General features: G+C 49.0%; 7 protein-coding genes across 7 annotated transcripts; 2 read left to right on the top strand and 5 right to left on the bottom strand.

The window, feature by feature from the left end:
* Positions 1 to 1,394: 1,394 nt before the first annotated feature.
* On the bottom strand, positions 1,395 to 2,359 carry BCR38DRAFT_442147 (uncharacterized protein). Its single transcript, XM_040860795.1, has one exon. It carries the CDS (start codon positions 2,025 to 2,027, stop codon positions 1,434 to 1,436), a length of 594 nt encoding a protein of 197 aa, XP_040712910.1. The 5' UTR covers positions 2,028 to 2,359; the 3' UTR covers positions 1,395 to 1,433.
* A 2,353-nt stretch (positions 2,360 to 4,712) lies between these two features.
* On the bottom strand, positions 4,713 to 5,844 carry BCR38DRAFT_487752 (uncharacterized protein; the record flags this gene model as incomplete). The annotated part of the gene is made up of 2 exons (XM_040864190.1): positions 4,713 to 5,771; positions 5,833 to 5,844. 2 exons carry the CDS (start codon positions 5,842 to 5,844, stop codon positions 4,713 to 4,715), a joined length of 1,071 nt encoding a protein of 356 aa, XP_040712909.1.
* Positions 5,845 to 6,549: 705 nt separating this feature from the next.
* On the top strand, positions 6,550 to 7,520 carry BCR38DRAFT_44551 (uncharacterized protein). The gene is made up of 3 exons (XM_040861020.1): positions 6,550 to 6,807; positions 6,891 to 7,085; positions 7,267 to 7,520. Exons 1-3 carry the CDS (start codon positions 6,712 to 6,714, stop codon positions 7,444 to 7,446), a joined length of 471 nt encoding a protein of 156 aa, XP_040712908.1. The 5' UTR covers positions 6,550 to 6,711; the 3' UTR covers positions 7,447 to 7,520.
* An 829-nt stretch (positions 7,521 to 8,349) lies between these two features.
* Positions 8,350 to 9,244, bottom strand: BCR38DRAFT_496287 (uncharacterized protein; the record flags this gene model as incomplete). Its single annotated transcript, XM_040864749.1, has 3 exons — positions 8,350 to 8,373; positions 8,550 to 8,865; positions 8,961 to 9,244. 3 exons carry the CDS (start codon positions 9,242 to 9,244, stop codon positions 8,350 to 8,352), a joined length of 624 nt encoding a protein of 207 aa, XP_040712907.1.
* A 1,994-nt stretch (positions 9,245 to 11,238) lies between these two features.
* Positions 11,239 to 12,013, top strand: BCR38DRAFT_349315 (cutinase; the record flags this gene model as incomplete). Its single annotated transcript, XM_040856485.1, has 2 exons — positions 11,239 to 11,472; positions 11,534 to 12,013. 2 exons carry the CDS (start codon positions 11,239 to 11,241, stop codon positions 12,011 to 12,013), a joined length of 714 nt encoding a protein of 237 aa, XP_040712906.1.
* A 1,627-nt stretch (positions 12,014 to 13,640) lies between these two features.
* BCR38DRAFT_442131 (uncharacterized protein) lies at positions 13,641 to 14,801 on the bottom strand. The gene has a single exon (XM_040860794.1). The coding sequence runs from the start codon at positions 14,795 to 14,797 to the stop codon at positions 13,760 to 13,762; it is 1,038 nt and encodes a 345-aa protein (XP_040712905.1). The 5' UTR covers positions 14,798 to 14,801; the 3' UTR covers positions 13,641 to 13,759.
* Positions 14,802 to 15,879: 1,078 nt separating this feature from the next.
* BCR38DRAFT_442130 (uncharacterized protein) lies at positions 15,880 to 16,220 on the bottom strand. The gene has a single exon (XM_040860793.1). It carries the CDS (start codon positions 16,099 to 16,101, stop codon positions 15,922 to 15,924), a length of 180 nt encoding a protein of 59 aa, XP_040712904.1. The 5' UTR covers positions 16,102 to 16,220; the 3' UTR covers positions 15,880 to 15,921.
* Positions 16,221 to 19,394: the final 3,174 nt, after the last annotated feature.

Here is a 19,394-nt window from a genome sequence, read left to right as displayed (position 1 = left end):
CGGCAATGCGTGATTGGAGGTTGCTCTTGTCAACCTCGAGCTCCTTGATATTCTGCTTGGCTTCCACGTGATCTTGACCAATCGATAAAAGGTTCTCCTGCATGTTTTCGAGCTCCTCGTGAAGATCTTCCTCCGTCTTGCGCTGTTTTGACAACCTCTCGATCTGGGTATCTTTGTGGGCGATCTCGTCTTTAAGCTTGCCTATCTCTTCATAGAGACATAACGTGTCAACGCTCTCTACCACCGGCGAGGTTGGTGTTTGTTCAGAGTTTTGACTCGGCGTCGGTTCGACAGTCGCGGTTGTTGCGCCGCCCTTCTTCTTTTTCTTGTTCCTCTTCTTAGAACCCCCAGGTGCGCAAGAAACAGCGGGGACTTCTAGTGACTTGTCAGACGGTGTGGCAGTAGGTGCAGGTTGAGCGTTGTCTTGGATTTGCTTGTTGAGCTTCTCTATCCTTTCCTCGGTCTCCACCTTATACTTCTTCAATGTAGCGATCTCAGCCGCCAAGTTCTTGATCTTGTTCTCCAAGGCAGACTTAGCCTCAGCCGAGCTCTTCAACTGGGAGCCTAGATGGACATTATCTTTGTCCCTATCATCCAATTTGGTCTCCAGCTCTTTAGAAGCTGCAGCCGCAGCACTTTTCTCCTTTTGCAAATTTGCTTCAACGTCCCGTAGCTGTGTCTGGGTCTTCTCGAGCTTCTCCGTAAGCGATTTGATCTCGGTATTGCGCGCGTCCAATTGTGTCTGCAGCGAGTCTTGCACAGCAGTTGCGTCCCTCGACTTGCTGACTTCCCGCGTTGCTTTTTCAAGGCTCTCAAGCAAGCCTTTACTATACTCCTTAACGACGACCAGTTCATCTTTCAGTGTGCCCACTTCAGATCGTAGTTTGGTTATCTCTTCCGACTTAGATGCAACTTCGGCTTGGAGTTGAGGTATCTCTTCGTCATACGAAAACATGTCCTCGCTAACATCCTTACTCTCGTCGGTAGATTGTGGCTTCTGGTTCGGGGAGAAGACGCCCAAGATGGACGAGACGGGCGATTTGCTGGTGGAAGGAGAGGCAGCGCGCTTGAGCTCCTCGTTGTCTTTCTTTCCTTCCGCATCTTCATCCGTCTTTGCGCCAGTTTCGGCCAGCGTCCCTTGGGCCTTGGCGGCCTTCATGGCAGCAACCTCCTCCCTCAGGGCGACAAGTTCCTTATCAGTATCTTCAAACTTTTTCTTCAATATATCTTTTTCGGCAGACACGCGCTTGAACTCGTCCATGACCATGTCGCCCTTTAGATTCAGCTGATTCAAGTACTCGACCAGGGCATTTGGGTCTTTGATGGAGGTAAGGGGCGTGCTCTCGCGAAGAGCTTTCTCGAAGGGCTCAATTGAGGTGGCGCGACCATGGGCTATGCGGTATGAACGAAGAAGTTCTGTCGCACGGGGATGGTTAGTATGTCCACGTCGAAGAAACCAGAAAACAGACATGCGTCCGAAGAAGCGTACCCGGATATGTCTTCTCGAGCTTGTCAAGCTTCCTCAGCTTCGCCTTGACTTCAGGAGGCAGATCAGCAGGCGTGGATGCGGGTGCGGATGCTGCATCGTTGCCATTTGAGTCTGTAACGGTCACGGTTGGGGTGAATCCCTTGTTCTCGCCTTCCAAAGCCTCCTTGGTATCCTCACTTCTGTCGCCGGCAGCTGCTGACGCCTCCTTGTCTTCCGTCACATCTTTGTCGGGGACTGGTGGTTTCGGTGTACTTGCGCGCGTGTCGGTTTCGTCGTCACCAATGGCGAATGCAGCCTCAAAAACGGCGGGATCGGGGTTGAGGCCATTGTCGCCATTCGAGATATCCTGACTGGACTTCTTCGTCTTGCGCCGCGCCGATGAGTCCTTGGAGCTGTTAGTCCGCGAGACAGAGCCGGAGCGACGGTTCGGAGTGGAGCTGCCCGAAGGAGAGGAAGCCCGCTGTTCGGATAGGGCCTTGTGACGAGCCTGCTCTTGCGCAATGGACTGGTCGAGGGCGTTCTTGAATCGCTGAAACATGGTTGCGGGTGATGATGGCGCTTCGACCTGGGGTTTGCTACCAGGCTCGGGTAATGGTATCTATGTGCAGCTGCGCAATCCCACTGGTCCGGAGAAAGTTGATTGTGGCCATGTGCCGTGCTTGCTAGCTCAATAACCGCACAATGGCAGCGCTCTGTTCAAAAGCAACTTGACTATGATGTTTCGTACCACAGCAAAGATGTACGAGGTGGATTAGAGAACAGCTGTCAAGACGACAGTTCGACAGTTCCGGGATCGTTGTTTCCTCTAGCTGTTGCCAGCTACCTTACGAAACACTGCACTCCACATTAAAACGATCTGACTAACGTACCCCACAAGCAAGTTGGCCACTTTTTCTTGGCACCGTACGAACAACCTTTTAATTAACATCTTTACACATACCAAGATGGGATCGAATTGGAAAGAAAGCGACATAATTCTAGCGTGTCAGGCGCTTTAATCGAAACCCGAATTAAGCATCCGACGCGCTGCCCAACTCTACAATGTCCCTCGTACAACTCTAGCTAACCGAAAACGCGGACTACTATCTCGACGCGATACTCGACAATCTAGTCATAAGCTTACGGAATCAGAAGAGTTAGCGGTCGTACAATACATACTTGACCTAGATTCGCGATCATTTCCTCCCCGGCTCCATGGTGTTGAAGCTATGGCTAACCGACTGCTCCGTGACCGTGGCGCTGGACGCGTCGGCGTCAACTGGGCCTCGAACTTCGTACGACGACAACCAGACCTTCGGACGCGTTTTAATCGAAGAATCGACTACCAACGAGCCTATTGCGAAGATCCTGACGCGTATCGCGCGTGGTTTACGCTCGTACGAAATACAATTGCGAAATATGGTATCCAAGAGGCGGATATCTATAACTTCGACGAGATAGGGTTCGCGATGGGCTTAATCTTATCCGAGATGGTAGTTACAAGTTGATGCGTGCACCTAGGGGGGAGGATGCTATAATGCAGCAGTGCGCAACGTTATAGTATCTAATTGAATGGGATTCACCTAACCAGTGGGTCCCCTTACCTTTTCGTATCACAAGTGCTGAACGACGCGGAAGGCCTCGTACAGTCCAACAAGATAATCGAGAATGGGCTACAGTAATCCAGGGTATTAATTCGTCCGGCTGGGCTATCCCGCCGTATATTATTGTCGCGGGTCAAAACCACCTCTTATCCTGGTACGAGAATAGCCTATTCCCGTCCGATTGGGTAATCGCTGTAACCAAAAAAGGTTGGACAACAAATGAGCGAGGCGTAGACTAGATTCAGCACTTTGATCGCTATACGAAGGATCGTACGAAGGGTGTTTATCGTCTTCTTATCCTCGACGGGCATGAGAGCCACCACTCGACTGACTTCGAGCTATATTGCAAAGAGCATACTATTATTACACTTAGTATGCCTGCTCATTCGTCACATAAGCTCCAGCCTCTCGATGTAGGCTGTTTTAGGGCTTTGAAAAGGTCGTACGGCAAAGAAATTGAAGACCTAATACGGGCGCATATAACCCATATCTCGAAGGAGGATTTCTTTTCGGCATTCTATAGGGAGTATCGTACGACTATAACTAAGTCGAATATCCAGGCAGGTTTCAGGGGGACAGGACTTATTCCGTACGACCCGGAATATGTGATTTCACAGCTGGATATTAAGCTACATACGCCTACACCTCCTGGGAGCTCGTCTGGCGCCCCCTTAATCTGGGAATCAAAGACTCCAAATAACCCAACCGAGGCGCAATCCCAGTCTGAATACGTTAAAAACAGAATCGTACAGCATCAGAATAGCTCCCCGACGACAATACTTACGGCTATTGACCAATTTTCACGTGGTGCGACGGCTGTTATGCATCGGTTAGTTTTACTTGAGGATGAGGTTACTACACTTCGGAAGGCCAATCAAGAGCTAAGCCGTCGTCGAAGGACTCAAAATCGACAGCTACAAGATGGAGGATCTCTTAGTTTACGAGACGCTCAGGACTTCCAGTCTCAACGGGATATTGAACAGCAGCTACAGGATGATATACGTGTAAGTCGTCGTCGTACGAGACCGGCCGAACCACGCCGACGGCGCTGTAGGATCTGCGGAGAGCCCGGACATAATGCTCATACTTGTGAGAATGATAAAGATACATACGAGGAAGAGGATTCCGATTAGTTTGAATTATTATTTTTTAGTTTAGTTAAGTTATTGAAGTTATTCATACGGTGCCAAGAAAAAGTGGCCAACTTGCTTGTGGGGTACGTTATGATAACATTTCTCCCATGCTGGTTCTTAATGGAGCATCTTAGACATGACCACACAATAAAAGAGAGCGTAAACGTCGTATTTGTGGTTAGGTATAGTGGCAAGAAATCCCGTATTATCTCTGAATCTACCCCACTCACGTCGCCGCAATAAGTCGCACCGAGGGAGGGAATGTCAATTACAGTTCACAGTGTCTAAAGAGTCATAACATGTGTACTTAAGTTGGTTGAATTGATAGTCCTAATTCGCCACCTGGCCGGACCCCAGCACTGTTCAAACATTTCAACCGGACGGTTCGCATATGTCATAGGCAAGCACCAGCAAAGTAATCCTCACCATATTCATCGCCTGTAGTATCTAGCTGGTCTAGTAATCATTTCTGAATTATCCTTACAATATGAAGGCGCTAGGGAGGTTTTAGACACTGCGCCCCTTCTCCACGTCGAGAGCCCTGCTGTTCTCCTTATCAACTTTTACGGCCGAGTCAGGTTCACTCTGACCCAGGCCAACTGAAGCTGTCTCAGTCTGTACCACTGTATTGAAAGCACCACTCTCAATTTCGTCCGCTGTGGTCTCTTGCCCGGTACTAGCTCCCTTCGTCTTATCGGGGACATGAAAGCGCTTGTCAAATCTGGCCACAGCATATGTAAAGCTGATAATTAACTCAATTCCGAAGGTGACAGTGTAAAACACCGCCTTGTGGTCAAACCATTGCGGATCATTGATCAGGGGCGCAGCATAATTACTCCCAATCCGAAAACCAGCCCCCAGAGTGAGTAGGGAAGCGGTAAATAGCAGCAAGAAAACTTTAGTCCGTAGCTGGCCAGTGCCGAACTTCTCCTTTTCGTTGCTACTTGGGACAAGCGCGGAGATTATGAGGATTGGAATAGGCAGAAAGGCGAGCACGGCAAGGAAGGTGGCGGCGAAAAGCTGGACGTCCCGATCTTTGCGTTTTGCGGTTTGGCTCAAGGTGTACATGGAATGCACGGTGGCAATGATGGCCATGATGATCATAGTGATAATTAGGGCAACGAGGATGCGCAAGGCCAGCTTGACGAACAAGTACTGCCGGAGGCGGGAATGGTAGGCAAGAATAATTCTTTCGGTGAAGAAGAGATTGACAACGAAGACGATGATGACCCCGGCCTGTGTAAGAATGGCGGCGGAAATGGCGATTTGCACGTTTGTTGGTTGAGTCGCCCATACGATGCGCATGGTAAGGGTGGCAATACGGGCCATGCTTAAGGCGAACAGGAGGGCCGAGAAGACAAAATTGTGTTCCCGCCTACGGTTGATCTGGAAGATGGCCATATGAGTTGCGGCCAATAGGGTAAAAAAGAACAGGAGGGTCGCCGAGATGGGTATATCTGGGACGACGAGGGGGAGACCTCCCATCTGGGCCATTGGTAGACTATAGGGAAGCCCAGATTGTTGTTGTTGTTGTTGTTGTTGTAGCTGTTGCTGTTGCTGCGGCTGCTGACAACAAAGAATGTTAGTATGTGATATGGATATCAAAAGTCGTGCGGGTAACACCCACTGAGCTCGCCATGGTAATATGTATCGTCGAAGAGATAGCTATGTTCCACATGTGGCCGGTGTACAGATAAATGTGATGGTTTGTATATGATTGCTTTTCGGGAGGGCTTCCAGAATGTTTACGTCTGATGTTTGGAAGATACGGGTTGGGGATGGACAGGATGCAAGGCCGGGAGCTTATTATCGGACGATTAGTATGGACATGGTGGGGCTGGACGAGTATGCAACGAGTACAAAGTATGTAGAAAGTATAGAATATAGGTAACGCCAATTTACTCAACCAGGTATGGAAATTGCACAAAAGTGCTACGTCTTTCTTAGCTACCTTATATATGGATCGCAGATTATAGAAAGTCAGACATCATCCAAGCTGCATGCGCGACGGGATATACGTGATGTCACATTTGATCTGATGGCTGCATCGATAAATCCATAGCCCCCGGATCCGGCAATTAGGTGTTAGACTAGTAGCAAGGTGAGCTCGCCATTTTGATAAATCGGTCTCTTTCTCATACCGGTCACAGTCAGCATTCCGATCTCTTGAGAAGTTGGCGAATCGTATCAGCACAAGCCGATGCGCGCAAAGGTCAGCCGGGGTGACTAGATGCGTGAGTCGGGTTTTCTTAACCAATTTCGGCACCAGTCTTCTTTCTAGTTGACCTGCCTGATGAGCACACAGATTCTTGCAGGAATCATCTGTCCCTTGCACGAACGGGCTGCAAAATGCCCCATTGGTCGCACTTGTCAAATTTGCATGACTTTCCTCCGTTGGTCGTATGATACCTTGCCACCTTTCAAAGATTACTTAATTATGCACTTGGGAAATTACAGGTATTATCTATGGGAACACTATGACTGATTGTTTAGATTTTAAAATCCAATGGAGCTGGGCAAACGCAACTACCTAGACCAGCTGACTCCTAACGCCGGGTCATGCATTCAGCAACCTATCTTCGATCTTCGGTTGACCCATGTCGTAGGTGCTTTTCCACGATGAAATTTCAATTGCCCTCGTCGCCCTGTTTGATCCAAATGCCTTAGTCTCGCCACTTTTTACAGCTCGGGTTGCTTGTCATATTCCATCTCATCCACCCGACTGGGCTTATAAAACTTGGAACTCTCCATGGCGGCAGGATGGTACAAGCCCTTTTTGACGAGGTCTATTTTGTTTTCGGCGAGACCTGCACTATGTGCATTTTATCACCTTCAGAGGACGGATGGCTGGATGAACTCACCAGTCCGGAAAAGCCCCTCGTATGTCGAATCTGTCGAGGCCTGCGCTCGGTTATAGACACCTGGGGTTCGATCGGTGCGTCCCATCGTGGCAGCGGCGATACCAAGATCGGATCGCTTGATCAGACCCAGGGCCCATTTCTGGGAGGTCAGGTCGCTGTTTTCGCCGTGCGGGACGTTTTGTCGCTAATGTATGTCTCAGCGTGGCCATCACACACCGAAGTATACACCAGGGAACCACCTCTGCTTCAGCTTCTTGAGGGCTGTTTTGAACCCTGACTTGAGGACTCTCACACAATTGTGCGAACGGGGCCCGGCGCTCTTACAGGGCAAGAGCTTGGTATGCGTACGCGACCTTGGGTGTAACATCAGTATTGGTTAAGGAGCACTCCTTGGTTGTCTGAGTGTGGAGAGCAATTCCAGACATTAGATCTTCGGCGTCGGAACCACCAGGGAGCCCAGAGCATCCCAGGCGCCAATAACTTTCATAGGGATTGAGCGTCGTGTCAGTTCATCGGCAACAATTTTGTCTAGGTACCTCGTGTCCTTGCTGGAAAACGTAGGGCCGCCTTCTCTAGGCCAGACAACCGAGTCGTCCTAGGGTTTGTAGGTTGTTGTAAGCTGGTTCTTGCTGTCCTTGAAGATGGGTAGAAACCCCCGAGACTCCTGGTTGTAATTAGCCCGCCAATGCTTCTAGCAACGAAGGTGCCCAACGAGAAACCGATCAAGAACATGTTTTCGCCATACTCATAGTTGTTCTGTTATCGTCAGCAAAAAAAGTTAAGTCATGAGCAGCGGGAGAGGGAAACATGACACTCACGTCCCAGAGGACGGCGTAGGCTCCTCGGATATTATCGCTGATTCCATCACTCAAGTAGTCACCAAAGAGGTACGAGTACCAGTTGTTTTGACTGCCGAGGCCACGCTGGTAGTAGATAATCTGCGGCACGCCGTCGCTCGATCTCGACAGTAGGACTCAGCAGCAGGACTTGGCAGGTTCTCGTTCACTTGGGGGGAACGGCTAGCTTGCCGGTAGTGTAGATGAGGCCGTTGTCAATGTTGACCCAAGTGCCATCATAAGTGACATGTAGTTGTTTTCCAGCCTTGGTTGAGGGGACATCCATCATGGTTGAACCAATTTGTCATGCTGCTTGTTAGGTTGGCGTGTACATCCATAAAGGGATAGGGGCTGTTGATATAGAGATGCACATATTTATTTTCATCCACTATTACAATAGGCCCCATTGGACATGCAGATGGCCTTGCATGTCCAGGTCAATACAAGTCAGCGCTGAGCAAAGGTGACAAGCTAGATCACGCCCAGCGCAGAACTTCTAGCCGTTTATTGTCTTAGGTGGCTTGTCAGCAGCTCTCTAAGGTATTAGATCGATGAAAATAAACAAGAACACATCATGGCTAGCCCTCGCCCTAAACATAATCCTGCTCCTGTGTGAGTTTGGTGTGGGTTTCGGCGTTGATAGTAACCCTAGGATCTCTGAAATTGTGTCTATCGTCCGCAAACCACCGTATAACGGATATGAGGAGGATTGTAGCAAATAACACAACACAATAGTTCATACTTGTTCCGTCCACGGGTAGTGTCGGTGGGAATAAAACCAGAACCGTCGTCATAGTGGTGTACACCAGGCCTATGATGACCGTCCACCCCAGCCAACCTGGCAGAGTGAAAGCACGTTCCGGTAATTTACGTCTACCCCGAACTATGTTGGCGGCCACGTATATGGCGTAGCTTAACCCCAAGGCAACAACCGATGAGGCCGTGATCACGTTGAAAGCAGCGCTGGACCCAAGGAAATGCATCCGAATATACCCACAATATCCACATTGAGATAGAGTGCGTTGAAGGGCACGCTGAGGTCGGGATGGCTTTCCCACAAGATTCTCGAAATGGGGAGGCCACCATCGCGTATGAAGGCGAACGTCATGCGCGACGAGGTTGTCAACGCCGCCCAGCATGCAAACATGAAACACAGCAGGGGAAACATCAAAAGGCAGATAGCGCCGACTCGGCTGGAAGTAGCCCGGTACAATATTTCGAGTAGAGGCCCGACCGTGCTGGTTTCGATGGTCTCCGCGTTGGCCTCTCCCCCGGGAACGAAGAGGAGTACAATACGGAAGAGGAAGCCGGATGATATCCCGATGTACTGACAGTAAACCATGATCTTATATAGCGTCCTTAAAACGTATTTGCCTTATCTTCGTAATAGAACGCGTACGTACGTAGCCGCTTACACCGTTCTATTCCAGTAATCATTACGTTCTCTCCCTCCTAGCTAGACATCGCTATAATGTTAGAACGAGATGGCCCTAGCGAGAATAGTTAAACCGTAAGGTATCGAGCTATCCGGTTTATAAAACATTAGAAATATGGGTAGTATAGCTAGCATAGAAGTAATACCGGGCCGATTAAAGCACTGAAGTCTAATTAAATAGAAGCTAATATAAATAAGTAGTAAGTTTAAAAAGAGTTCTACTAAAGATTTATTTTAAGTGAAGTTAGAGTCTTAACGTTAGACTCCAGATAAGTCTTCCCGTCACGACTGCGTCGTGCACTCTCTCTTAAAAATAGCAATAACGTCCTACCGGAGCTATTCACTATGGAAGTCATCACCGTGTTTTCTAACAGGGGGGACTCAGGGCGAAGGCAGATATATTCCAAGACTATATACCGAAAACCTAGTACTCGTCGTCATTATGTAACCCCGGACCGCTCCTTACGTGGATCGCAAGTTGAGTAGGCGCGGACCGAGCGCTTTATATTACGTAGCGTTCTCACTTAGAAATATACGGATAGAGAGATACTAATCGATAACTTAATAGTAGTCTCTATTCTCTACTAGAAAGTAGTAGATTTAAAGGCGAACTATAACGAGGATACCACACTTCTCACGATAATAGTTAGGTAGTGTAAAGAGCAGCTAGTAGTACGCTAATATTATAGGTGCGTATACTATAAGAATAAGTCTCAAGGAATCTAAGTTAAGTAGGAGCGTCCGAGGTACTTTATTGTTCATCCCCGCATTCCGCAATAGCTTGGCATAGGGATGAATGACCATTTTGCAGATACGTACACACTATCAGACTTATCGCAAGTGTGGATCAGTCGGTTCCCTGTTCAAGTCACAACAAAGCATGGAATTTGACATGTCCTTGATCTCCCTATGCCGCATTGAGTGATGGTAGCCACAGTGGCCTTAAGTACAGAAATATGTGCCTTTTGGCTACATCCTTCAGTCAGTTGCTTGATACATCAGAGGTTTCGCTCCTGACGTTCTAACAGTTGGCTGTTGCCAAGGGTTTAGGGTTCAGGGTTCATCCATCATCAGTCAAGTGGCTTGAAAACTGGAAAAAACAAGTCGTTGGAGGTCGAAGGCTGGCGCGGTCCGACACGTAACCCATGCCGTTGTCGGTGACATAGGCACGCCCAGGATCTGACGAGTTTCCCTTTTGGGAAGAATAAGGTGAGGGGGAAAACAAACAGCCAAGTCGACTATAAGGACGACCGCCGGGCTGATTGCAGAAACTCCCAAACTTTCACGTGTCTTGCTGGATGTAGGTATGGTACGTTCCTGGGATGAGACTATCGATGCTGGAGATGCATGATACAACGGCATTTAAAAAAGTATTGACTCCCCGGTTGCACCACATGATCTGCCGCCAAGGTATCGGCGGTTTTATAGGCCCGGCTCAATTTCTTTCTTTGGGCAGGAGACCGCAGCTCCGCAGTCTTGGGGAAGCCATCGATACTCGGCTGTGTGTTATATTTGTTGGAAACATCCCATGTCACCATAAGCTCGAAGCCTGGACCTTATCTTAACGGAGAAACGTATTGTCTAGGAAAGTCGATTTCGGCTACTAAGCATGTCACGACGATGCTGCACCAGCCCCGGCATAGCAGCAATTGGTGGATAGTTGGCCTCAAGAATTGGTGGCATGTTGCAGGTACGGGAAGTACTCCGTACTCGGGGGCAGTGGTTACGCTGCAGCCACTCAAGCTTTGTCCTCGGCAGCCTTCGAGGTTGAATGAAATGTTGATATATAAAGCCCAGGGCTTCTCAATTTCGAGAGTGGCATGTGCAATTATAATTTCAGAACCGAGATTTCATAGCTGGCCGTATACGTCCTCATTAGTACTCCTCTCTAGGCTGTCAAGATGCATCTGTCGCTTCCCATCTTTACCGCGTTGCTGCTAGCTATCGCCAATGCCAGCCCGATCGTTCTCGACGTTGCGGCAAATGATATAACCAAGATCGAAGCTCGCGGAGTCCAGGTCGCTTCGCTCGAACCTCGTCAGACGATTGGACCGAGTGCTGATGAGTTCACCAGCGGTGGCTGTCGCAGTGTCATCTTGATCTATGCAAGAGGGTCCACCCAGGCTGGCAACATGGTTCGTGCTTATACTCGCAGTAACTCCCCTTAGGATTCCTCGGCTCACTATGACTTTACAGGGGGAACAGCCAGGACCGCAAACAGCCAACGCGCTCAAGTCTGCCTTGGGATCGTCGGTCGTTGCTGCGCAGGGCGTTACATACCCAGCTGGTCTCCTGTCCAACCTGAAAACAGGAGGATGTGACCCAGATGATGCGGCAGACATGGCAGCACTAATTACTCAGGCGGCGACTCAATGCCCATCTGCTAAGATCGTGGTATCTGGATATAGCCAGGGTGCTGCTATGGTCCACAGGTCTGTCGAGCAACTCAGCACAGCCGTCAAGGCACGGATTTATGCGGATGTAACGTATGGTGATACACAGAAGGAGCAGGATGGAGCCCGTATCCTCAGCTTTGACACTAGCAAGACTCTGATTTTGTGTAATGAGGGTGACCAGGTCTGCGAGGGGACATTGATCATCACGAGTGCTCATTTCGATTATACTGGCAGCGTTGACACTGCTGTCGGTTTCATGAGGTCAAAACTGGGTTTATAACTAAGCAACGGACGGATTTTGTGCTTTGTTCTATGTTACAGCCTTGGTAGTATTGGTGGGATAAGTCTGTGAATCTGTTGAGATATGTACCACTTATGCAATGGTGTCTCATACTGAAAGTTAATATTGTTATTTGGGAGTGTCACATCTGATATTCTGTTGTGATGTTGCTTGTGGGAACGGAACTATCAAGGTTGGGAAACGATATTATGAGGCCATGGTGCGGTATTGGACTATGTCCATGCTCCAGTATTCACAGCAAAGTGCATGCGCTACGGTTGGAATAGGTACTACAAGTTGTTCATTAACCACAAAGGCGATGCATTCAGAGAATCGGAAACTGGTGTACTAGCTAGTTTGGGATAGCCACACTACGAAATAATGTTCTATGCAATATATGTTTCTTTTGGTATAGCTAGAAACGAACATCTCGTAGTATGATGGTCGAGCACACTCGGTTATGCCCTAGTTGAAATTTATAATCTCCGCATGCCATGCATAAGACGTAAAGTCACAAGTGGAAGCAAAAGAAATTGAACTGATGCAATCAATATGGAATATACGACGCATTAGTTTAAGAAAAAATGAGCATACCCTACCTGCATAAGCTCCATTAGGCGTGACGAGCAGTTTATTATTATTATTATTATTATTAAATACGCCGTAGGCTCGAAGCCCCCAGTACCTCTACTAGTACTCCCGTATGTCAAACCGTGCCCTAATGGCTGGACTAAATACATACGCTGCGTCGTCGGTTCGCCCTATTGGCGACTGCGTTACGTCCACTACCATACTACGTTGGTTCTCAACCTACCAACAAAGTCCCCCCTGAGAAGATCGATGCTATCTGGGCCTTGAAGCTGTCCGACCCGTCCCTAGCAGCCACCTTACAATAGTCCCACTAACTACTGGTTCTCCTGTTGCCGTTGCGAGGTCTCTGCGAGAGTATAGTGGCCGTGGTGCGATGGCGGCCCGTAATCGTTCCCTCGGTCCTTCCAACAGCCCGCAAAAGAGGATTACGTGCTCTGCCGTCTCAGGGGCGTCGCCACAGCGGCATAGCGGCGAGTACACGCCAAAAGCCCCTGTCTTGAATAAGAAGGCTGCTAGTCCTATTTTTTCCGTCCTGATCTGGCACAGCGTAGACGCCTCCAGTCGGTTCAGGCCGAAATACCTGCCCCCTTTCGGTATCTGCATCGAAGGGCCCTCCGGTTCCTCAGGGATAGCGCGTCGCTGGCGATCGTGATGCTCTGCTCCGGTGAGCCATCTCTTCCTCCAGTGGCCGAGGAGGGCAGCCGGGACCTCCTTTTCCTCACTCATCCACTCGGAGCCCCGGGCCTCCTTCTCCATAGTGTACCCTGCCGGTCGGAGTAGCTGCGACGCCTGCTTCCTCTTCGCCGGCCTATCCTGCCGGAGTATATGTGACGCTTTAGCGCTCGCGCTGCGAAGCAGATTTCTCTTCCCGCTAAGCCGTAGCCGTTCTTCAAACTTAGCAGCCCGGGCACTAAGATAGAGGTCTAGTGGCGGGATTGCTGCTTCTGCTTCCAGGTGGCGAACCGGCGTCGCTTTGTGGGCGCCACAGACTACCCGGAGGCACTCGTTCTGTATCCCCATCAGGCTCTTAGCTGGCCCTGCCGGTTCCTCAGCAGTTTATTAAATACATCAATCCACCTCTCTAGAGGACATCATGACACCACTGTAGACGCCCTGCGATAAAAAACGATCTGTAAACGTATTCGATCAGGCCCCTTATCCCTCCTTGAACGCATCGATTGCCAGCTGAGCAAGAGCCCGAGCAGCAGTATTCTTCTTCTGGGGGATCTTGTACCACGCAACCTCAATGCCTTGGTCATATTCCAGGGTCATCAGTGCGTCGCGCTCGTCCTTCAGATCGACAATGAGGTCGTTGTTCTTGGGTGGCTTTCTAGATTTAGTTGTCTTGAACTGACGAGTCGCCCCGTCGTACTTCCACTTGCCCAGGCGGTCAGTGACAATGTCATAGAGGGAGGTTGAATCGGTGGCTATTATAAGACGTAGGTCGCTGCCATACTCGGACTTGGTCGTCGGCATTGTACCAACTGACTCCTTATCCGACTTGTTCTTGGTCTTTTTCTTAGCCTTCTCTTTTCCTTTGTCGCCCTTTTTCTTTTCCTTCTTTGTGCTTTTCTTGATCGTGGGCTCGGGAGCTGTTACCTTGACCGTAGTCGCCTTGCCACCTTGCTCATCCTCGGATGACAAAGGACTCAGCTTGGAAGGGGTATGAATGAATTCCTCGCCTGAATCCATGGAAGAAGGGACTTTCGAGGCAGGATTATCGTCAGATGCTGCGGGCTGATTGATGATGTCCCAGAAGGAAGGGTCATCGTCATTGACAGCAGTGCCGTCTTTCTCGATGAGAGCCTTCCAGTCCGTAAGGATAGATTTTCTTACAAGGCGCAAGGCTGCAGAGGCAGCATAGAGCTCGCCAATGTCTGAGTGATCGGCCTGATTGACCAAGTAGGCGACATCCACGTGATTGTACTTGGAGCGCTCCCCAAAGTAAACTCCAAAGCCCACAACCGTTGCCTTGTTACCATCTGTCTTTCCCTTGTACTTCTTGTCAACAGTCGTACCGATGTGGACGACAAGTGATCGTTGGTCAATGCAGTGGTTAATGGCCAGAACGGGGAAGAGGGTGTTATGGTAGGGGTGAGGTTGAGGGGCGATGTCGTGCGTATCCCGACCAACAAGCCAAGTGAGCTGGCAATCCTCGCAGTACTCAGTATTGATGGCCTGGTAGAGAGGCATCTCGTTGAGGTTGTATTGCACGTCAGTACCGTGGATTTGCTCGTCCCACTGCGGGATAAGGCGATTGTGAAGGGCCATTTTCTTCTCTATTGCGAGGGCTTGCCAGTCAATCTCATATGTCTCAGCTTGCAGGTAGCCTGCATCATCTTGCTCATCTCCATCGGGGCAAGGCTTCTTCTGCTGGAGCTTTTCCTGGAATCGCGTCTGGATATGCTCCTGGAAGATGAATGCGCCTCCAATTGGCTGGGTGTCGTCGGGTACTTCGGAACGTCTGATGTAGTATTTCATACCATTTGTGGTGACTGTCAGGGTTCTTTCATCAAAAACCCCGTATTGCAAGCCGTCTTGCTCGTGGAAACAATTAATGTCGAGTACACTGTTGTCCAAGTCTTCAGCTTCAATGTTGAACCGGCAATCGTGACACACCTTGCGCTGATGGGCTGAACAGGTGACCTTGGCAACTGTGGCGGTGACTTCCGGAAAGATCTCGACGGTGCCTGCACCACCACCGCGATAGCTGCCATTAGTTTCATTATTTGGCACCATAATGAATGATCGGGTTTATCAAATGAAAGGTGGCCTATGCCATTCAGGCGTCTGGTGCACCAGGGCTTTGGACTTGGGAAGTGTCTTGTGATATATTCGACACTAGGGCGAACTGTAGTAGACGAGAAAAGAGCACACCAGGACGGCGCTGATATAACTAGACTTGATGATTAGGAATTAAAGATTGCACAAAGTGTGTGGGTGCCAGTGGCTGAACACCGTGAGCTGGTGGTATTTGGTCAAGGCGAAGTGATGGCTTAAAACCAGGCACACTTAAAGCTTTAAGCCAGAGACTCGGGTGGAATATGACCTGGCTTTTGGGCCAGACAGAAATGCCGGTGTTAGATAGATGAATTGACATTAATTCAGCACTGGAATAGACAATTACCTATCTAGACAGGCATGGACACGAGCGATGGAGGAGCACTTTCGAGTTTTGTTCAATGGGGCCAGAGAGTAGTGTAATCAGATATCCCATCGAGTTGGTCAACGAGTCAGTGAATAGTTGACGGGACCTTGTACATATGGAATCAAAGGCTTCGTATATGCATGTTTGATTTTTAATGGCTATGTGTACTCTAGTCGGAAATATGTTTTGGTACTTTCGCTACGTTTGGAACAAAGAACACTATGCAAATTGCATACCAAACAGCAATGGGCCGACTGATGTACATGGCTAAGGTATAGAGGAATTGTAAACAAGGCATCCAGCATTGACAAAGAAAGAGGAGGGAGACGTCCTTTGGCTTCTCAGACATTCTCTGGGGGTGGATATATCAGGTCACGATGGCTTACATGTTCCCTTGTCAAGAAGAAAACATACCCGACCATATGACCATGGTAGATAGGAGTTTCACTGTCACAGATTAAGATGTTCGACAAGGCCATGTGATGTTTTGTTGGGATGCTCACTTCATGGCCGAACTATGCAAGTACGTGTCCTCGTGCTGGACATTAAATAAAGTAAGGAACCACCAAATGACCAATCGCGTCCAACAAGCATCAATGCATTGACAACACGATATTACATGTCCAATTTAATGATCTGCACTCTGGGCTCCACCCCGACTTAATGTCTTAGCCCATGCCTCGTGATTGCTGTTGTACCATCCAACATTGCTCTGACCCTGAGTCTGTAATTCGGGAGCAGCCTAGGTTCAATACAATCCAATGGGCCAATTGCCAACGTAGCCTGGGCATCACGACCTTTGTCTCTACATAGGCCTCCTTCACCTTGAAACCGGGGTGAGGTAGTTTTTCAAGGGTGACTTACAACAGAGAATGAAGTTCTGCTATCCCTTCATCCATCCCCTGCCATCATCGGCAATACGCATTTCAACATTCCAGATCAACTGGGCCAAAATTAGTCTCATTTGGGCATAGGCCAAATTAGGCGCATAAAACACACAGGATACACTCAAGTCCATGGAGTTAAGCTCAGCTTTCCTATGCGGAGAGGCCCACTTGTGGCTGAGGCGATTTCTTGGCCTAACTAAGAAAGGCTAACGTCCAACCCCACCTTTCCGGCCACCTAATCTGCCAACTACAACAACCTTCGGCACAACAGATTATCGTCGGTATTGGCTATTATTATACAATGCCTCGATATTCAAAAAATTCGATTCAAGGCGCTCTCAACGACATCAATCAAGGGATATCCCAGCGCCAGGCTTCCCTCCGATGGGGCGTTCCATGCTCTACCCTCCAATTACGACTCGGCGATGGCCTCAGCCATTCTGACCGTCAATCGCGTCGATGAAGCTATCTAGGGATCAGGAAGACGCGCTGATTGGATGGATCCTCGAAATGGATCGCGAGGGTCGTAGCCCGTCGGCGCTATTCATCGCTAAGATGGCGTTGATTCTGTTACCTCAGGATCGTCGATCAGAGGGCCTCGGTCGCCATTGGGTTCATCGCTTTATTCAACGCCATCCAGAGGTCGGAAGTATCCAATCTCGACGCCTCGACCATCAGCGATTTGATGGCCTATCGACGCAGAATATCGACGATTTCTTCGAGACGTACGAAGCCTTGATATCAGCTCACGACTACTTTCCACATAACGTCTGGAATATGGACGAAACAGGCATCGCGATTGGCGAAGGGATCGAGGGTATAGTGTACGGATCGTCAGAGAAACATACAACATTCGTTCGGAGTGACGAAAGCCGCGAATAGGTCACTATATTACATGCTATATCGGCGATGGGTAACTCGTTGACCCCAGCAGTAATATATACTGGCAAGAGCCTCCAAGCCCAATGGTTTAACGATTGCGACGATATACCTGATTGGCAATATACTTATTCGTCTAACGGTTGGATCAGTACAGATATCGCCGTTCGATGGCTTCGTGATATCTTTATACCTCGTACACAACTAGTTGATCCCGACGAGCAGCGGCTCTTGATATTAGATGGTCATATTGCTCACGACAACGTCGAGTTTATGTGGTTAGCCTATTGTAACAAGATCTCGTTACTATTTTTGCCAGCACACTGTTCTCACGGGCTCCAACCTCTCGACGTCGCCGTATTTGCTCCATTAAAGTGGTACTATCGCTCGTTAGCGACCTCTCTCTCGATCGAGTACTGTTCTATTCCATTTAAAAAGTCGACGTTCCTCTCGCTATACATCGAGGCATATACGAAGTTGTTCACGATCAGTACTATACAATCAGGCTTCTCTGCAACTGGAATATACCCATTAGATCCATCGCGGCCTCAGCCGACGATAGCCCCCCTATCAGAACGACCAACTACACCACCAACAGCTGGCAATTGGCTTGATCCGACAATAATAGCGGCGCCAGTGATTAGCTTAGTAGCTAGGGAGAGTCTGGCAGCGATTACGCCATTGCGATCGTCGCAACGGCTATTGTTTCGGAAGCTGACTCGTCGGCTAGATGTACAGAGCGTCGAGGTCGCTACTTTGACCTAACGTGTACACGCATTAGAAGCCGAGATAAATTCGTTACGCCCCAAACCACGTAAGAAGGTACGATTAGGGCCTAATGAACGATTTGGTAACATTGTACAGATTAAGGAAGCGATGGATCGAGCCCTTGGAGTAGAACGGCAACGAGACCAGGTACAACGTCGGAATCAGGTAATACTGGACCTAGCTAAGGCGTCAGAATCTATCACATCTATACCTCAGGAAGCCCTAGAGCACAGCTTTCTATTAGAGCTGGTTGTACCTGAATAGCTATAATAGTACGTTGAATACACTGTTTCGAATACCTTCAATTGGATTGCAATATGTGGCCGGAAAGGTGGGGTTGTACGTTATACGGCCCAACCATTCGCAGAAGGATACAATAGAAAGGCTCACGCCGGCTGGGCAGGTTGGCCTCTGCAATGATTGCACCGCCTATGGGGTAACTCTTGGCGCAGCATCAGCAACGTCAGAGTAGCATCGCAAGACTCGTGCATAGTAATCAGTTGGATACGCTGTCCAGTCGATCATGTTCGGAAGGCGAGCCAGAACGACACTCCAGTATATCGGTCTTGGCTGCCATCTTGACCACTGAAAAAGGACTACTCGACGGGCAGTATATATTGACAAGATTCGAATCTAACAGCCCCAGCGGCAGGGAGGCCACCGGCGAATATATCCATCTCCTGTCAGTATTGAACACCAACCCATTTATCTAGGGTGAATATGGGGCATTCACACTCATGATGCTGCCGATGAATTAGTATTCATACCAAAGATGTTGCTTTGCTGGGATCTCAATCCCACATATGCAGCTACAAGCTTCGTGGGCTGTCACGCTCAAGGAACTTTGAGAGGGGTGGACTGGATCGTCGAAGAACGACTACCTAACATCATACATAACCCTAAATCCAGGAGAGCGAACAGTTCGACTCTTTGGGGAAACTTGACTAATATCGGGCAAACTTAAGAAGCGCTGGATTCGGCAGAATACAACTTCCTTTACCTGTAGGAAAGATATGACCATGGCAGCGTACTTGGTATGATATTGCTATACATCTACAATTGCCAGTGGCTAAACTAAAGATGGTCAAAGTGATGTTGATGCGCATGA

Source organism: Pseudomassariella vexata (genome assembly GCF_002105095.1).
Source record: "Pseudomassariella vexata strain CBS 129021 chromosome Unknown BCR38scaffold_11, whole genome shotgun sequence".
NCBI classification, from domain to species: Eukaryota; Fungi; Ascomycota; class Sordariomycetes; order Amphisphaeriales; family Pseudomassariaceae; genus Pseudomassariella; species Pseudomassariella vexata.
This window is presented reverse-complemented; position numbering and strand designations above follow the sequence as displayed.

Excerpts from the sequence above, each read along its gene's own strand:
- BCR38DRAFT_442147 (XM_040860795.1), bottom strand. The coding sequence starts at position 2,027 with ATGTTTCAGCGATTCAAGAACGCCCTCGACCAGTCCATTGCGCAAGAG.
- BCR38DRAFT_44551 (XM_040861020.1), top strand. The coding sequence starts at position 6,712 with ATGGAGCTGGGCAAACGCAACTACCTAGACCAGCTGACTCCTAACGCC. Across the intron at positions 6,808-6,890 it reads ATCTTCGGTTGACCCATGTC|CTCGGGTTGCTTGTCATATT; the intron begins GTAGGTGCTTTT and ends CACTTTTTACAG. Across the intron at positions 7,086-7,266 it reads CCAGTCCGGAAAAGCCCCTC|CGTGGCCATCACACACCGAA; the intron begins GTATGTCGAATC and ends TGTATGTCTCAG.
- BCR38DRAFT_442131 (XM_040860794.1), bottom strand. The coding sequence starts at position 14,797 with ATGCCTCTCTACCAGGCCATCAATACTGAGTACTGCGAGGATTGCCAG.
- BCR38DRAFT_442130 (XM_040860793.1), bottom strand. The coding sequence starts at position 16,101 with ATGTCTGAGAAGCCAAAGGACGTCTCCCTCCTCTTTCTTTGTCAATGC.